The following is a 3856-nucleotide window of genomic DNA, read 5'->3' on the forward strand; positions in this document are numbered from 1 at the left end:
CCAAATACCATCCCCGCCCCGACGATTGCCATGCCTGATATTTTTTTCTTTAGGCCGGAATATTCCCTGGAAATCTTTAGTCGGTATAAAGTTTAAACAAAAACATACAAGGTAGATGACATGCTGCATCCCATCCTCCTCCAACATTTGCATGTGTCCCTTACACGCACACAAAAGTCCAAAAGTAAATGCTAGCCGGTTTTGGACCAGTTTGGATTAATATCTATCCGCGTAGTTTGCATCAGCACCTAGCTGGAAAGATTGGAATTTGTCCTCCTTCAAATAGTCAACTATGACAGTTTCCATTAACTCTTCTACACATACATAATGCATATATGTATACTTGACATGAATCTTTCAATGAGCACTCAATTTGATAATAAACTTTCTAAATGAAAGGGTTTATGATATATGTCCTTATGTTTTACCGAAGCATGATCGTAAATTTTGGAGTTAATTAAGGAATTAAAATGCTTACTATAATAATTTTCGAAGTCCCATAATTCCTTTTAAGTCAGAGAATTACAATTTAGAAAATATGAGCAATATCATCTTCGTCCTTACCCAACAAAAAACAATATCATCTTCTTATTCCAAATTTAACCCTCCCTCTGTATAGAACTTCAAAAATCCAGCCACATTTGAAGAGGAAAAGATGCAGTAAGACAAATAGAGAAGGCAACAAGAAATGACAACATAGAATTTTGTCAATACCTTCATCAGAGTTTCTAATTAATGTGTAGCGACAAAGTTCAAGCTGTGAGCTCATTCAAGCCACAGAGAAAGGGGACTAGGGAAGGGTTGTTAGCTGAGTCAATGTTGAGTCAAGATAGCATTTATTTGGTCGACTCGATCATCGGTTCAAGCTCAATTGGGTTTGATTTCTTATCTCAATCTTCATTTTATATCGCCTTTAATAAACTCTACCTCAAATTGACAAGGTCATCTTTGAAGTAAGCTATGAAAGAAAATCGATTTAAGTTGGACTTCAAGCTACAATATTGAAAGTATGATGGCATTTTGTCAATAGTCGCATTTGGAAAACATGTCACGTTTCATGTGGCGTGCTAGCAACTCGAGTACTAGTCAATTAGTTTTGAACTCAAATATAACCTGAAAAGAACTAATCCAGGCTTGAGTAATTTACAAGTTAAGTTCAAATATATCCGATGAATATCTCAAGTTGTAGAAGAATTAGGCTTGATCATTTCATTAGTAGCTTGACGAGGTTGCAATATTTAAGTAAGTGCTTGTAAATACTAATTACTTCTGTCGGCAGGAAAGCCATAAATCCAGGACCAAGCACATACGTTGCATGCTTATAGCAACTTTGCATGCAATTGGACCGCGTCTCTCTTAATCTTACTAGTCACTTCCTTGCTAATGCCTTGGAAATCGTACTGCACAATTCTTCCTCCAGACAAAGACAAACGATAACGTTGTCTCCATCTACTTCTCTCTTACTCTCTCACTATTTAAAGTGAACTATGCGTACCCGAAATTGTAGAGCATTCTTCGTGTGTTTCCCGTTGGTTTCTATCAAAGTTGCAGACTCTTCCGGGGCTCTATACTCAAGATCTGCATAATATGCAGAAGTTCATCTTTCAAGGCCCAGAAGTGTTGAATGTATCGGGGAATGCCACTAGCAATCTCAGTCGCCATGTGTTGAAGTCGTTGCAAGCTCCTGTGCTCGTGACTGTCCTGCATGCGGCACTCGCCTTGTGCACTTGGATGTCCGTCATGCTTTTCATCGAGCGTGTGTACATGGCCATCGTGATCTTGTACGTCAAACTATTCAGGAAGAAGGGACACACCAAGTATAATCTGGACGCCCGGAAAGAAGATTTAGAGCTTAACAAAAGTTACCCCAAAGTGTTGATCCAAATACCTATGTATAATGAAAAGGAGGTATGAATTTACATTTCTATTATTGTGATTATTTGCTTATTCATCTTTTCTAGCTAAACATCCACAACCAAATTGAGAAAGCAAGTCATATTTTTCAATAGATACAGTTGAATCTTCGCCGGCTCCCCACATGCGATATGAGGATTATTGGTCTACGTCTTTTATCAACCTGTGCAGTGATCTTATGACAACAATTAAGAGAATAGTCAAATTACTCGGTAAATAAAATTTGCGGCATAAAAGGTTATTCCTAAGAAGATTCACATTTATTGTAAATAGAGTAACTCTAATCTTGCTTACATAATAAAAGAGCGGATCGTTTGTCCTATTCTTTTTCAGATGAGATTACATTCGGTTTCTATTGTCTGATTTAGATGGCGTTTGGCCATTGACACCATTATTATCGCGTAATTACTTTGCAGTATCTTAAATGTCAAAGGAATGGTTATGCAGGTTTACAAACTTTCCATAGGTGCTGCATGTGGCCTTTCATGGCCGTCCGACTGTTTGATTGTTCAGGTTCTTGATGATTCTACCAATGAGGGCTTAAGGGTATATAATTCCTCCTAAACCAAAGCCTCAGATAAATTTTGAAAGGCGATATCTCATTGACGATGTCCGTTGTTCTTGTAGGAATTAGTAGAGCTAGAGTGTTATAAATGGATAGAGAAGGGTGTGAATGTGAAGTATGAAGCTAGGAACAACCATAACGGCTACAAAGCTGGGGCTCTTCGAGAAGGACTCCGCAAGCAATACATCGAGGACTGTGACTTTGTGGCAATCTTTGATGCCGACTTCCAACCCGACAAGGATTTCCTCTGGAGAACGATCCCCTTTTTGCTCGAAAACCCGGAGCTAGGTCTGGTCCAAGCCAGATGGAAATTCGGTGAGACCGCATAACAAATCGTTTCTTGTTACTCATTTTCCAAAAGTGTGATTTCTTGATCAATTATTATGCTATTTCACACTGACTGTGATTATTTCTCCTAGTACAAGACTTGCAAACGGGTCATCTGGTCCATTTCCTAACAATTGAAGCTTATCGTGTAGTGAATGCAGACGAATGTCTGATGACTCGTCTTCAAGAGATGTCACTAGATTATCACTTCTGCGTCGAGCAAGAGGTTGGATCCTCGACTTATTCTTTCTTCGGATTCAATGGTAAGGATGAACTGAACTTTTAGGTCCTTCGTTTAAGTGGTTCTCATGCGTTAATGAGATTCGGTTCAAAATTTTCTCACAATCATATCCTCCCAGGGACGGCTGGAGTTTGGCGGATTCAAGCTATTCATGATGCAGGCGGGTGGAAAGACCGGACCATGGTGGAAGACATGGATCTTGCTGTTAGAGCTAGCCTCAGAGGTTGGAAGTTTGTCTTTGTGGGAGACTTAACTAAGTTGACAGAATCTTCCTATAATAAATCTCTCATGGAGCTTTTTTTTTATTTTTTTATTTTCTATGTTTGAGCAACTTATGAAAAAAGCGGTCGGTCTTTGAATTTACCAAAATAGAGGAAAATTCTCATGGCGGTCGATGAGAATATTCAATCGCAATTCAAAGATCCTCTTAAGTCCATACTATAATGGAAGTTTTGCAACCATAATTGACCATATAAATGTCATCAGCAACATTAACTTAGTTTACAAAAGAATTTTTTTCACCATGATAGGTAAAAAGTGAGCTCCCAAGTACCTTCAAAGCATACAGATATCAACAACATCGGTGGTCATGTGGACCGGCTAATCTTTTCCGGAAAATGACCAAAGAGATCGTCATGTGCCAAGTGAGTCGTCCTCACGCTTGTCTAATCACCGATGGACAGCTATGTTCATGTCAAGAACGTGATCACCTTTTTATGTGGTTTCCTACGATTTTTCACGCAGCGGGTGTCTGTGTGGAAGAGATTTCATGTCATATACGCGTTCTTCTTCGTTCGAAAGATTGTGGC

The 3856-nt window shown here is 39.0% G+C and overlaps 1 protein-coding gene across 2 annotated transcripts; it reads left to right on the plus strand.

Moving 5' to 3' along the window:
- The first annotated feature begins 1488 nt into the window (after positions 1-1488).
- Positions 1489-3380, plus strand: LOC115735130 (glucomannan 4-beta-mannosyltransferase 1-like). Of its 2 annotated transcripts, none has more exons than XR_007196713.1 (5): positions 1489-1908; positions 2362-2460; positions 2542-2839; positions 2959-3032; positions 3107-3139. XR_007196713.1 is itself a non-coding variant. In XM_048271398.1 (5 exons), exons 1-5 carry the CDS (start codon positions 1588-1590, stop codon positions 3200-3202), a joined length of 843 nt encoding a protein of 280 aa, XP_048127355.1. In that variant the 5' UTR covers positions 1489-1587; the 3' UTR covers positions 3203-3380. The 2 variants fall into 2 exon arrangements, 1 of the variants encoding a protein (XP_048127355.1); XM_048271398.1 differs by having other exon boundaries at positions 2542-2794; positions 3107-3380.
- The last annotated feature ends 476 nt before the right edge of the window (positions 3381-3856 follow it).

Source organism: Rhodamnia argentea, chromosome 10, assembly GCF_020921035.1.
Source record: "Rhodamnia argentea isolate NSW1041297 chromosome 10, ASM2092103v1, whole genome shotgun sequence".
Classification (NCBI taxonomy): domain Eukaryota; kingdom Viridiplantae; phylum Streptophyta; class Magnoliopsida; order Myrtales; family Myrtaceae; genus Rhodamnia; species Rhodamnia argentea.

What these genes read in the sequence shown, in the direction of transcription:
- LOC115735130 (XM_048271398.1), top strand. Translation starts at nt 1,588, where the DNA reads ATGCAGAAGTTCATCTTTCAAGGCCCAGAAGTGTTGAATGTATCGGGG. An exon ending in CTATGTATAATGAAAAGGAG is followed by an intron (nt 1,909 to 2,361) that starts GTATGAATTTAC and finishes ATGGTTATGCAG; the next exon opens with GTTTACAAACTTTCCATAGG. An exon ending in ACTTCTGCGTCGAGCAAGAG is followed by an intron (nt 3,033 to 3,106) that starts GTTGGATCCTCG and finishes CCTTCGTTTAAG; the next exon opens with TGGTTCTCATGCGTTAATGA.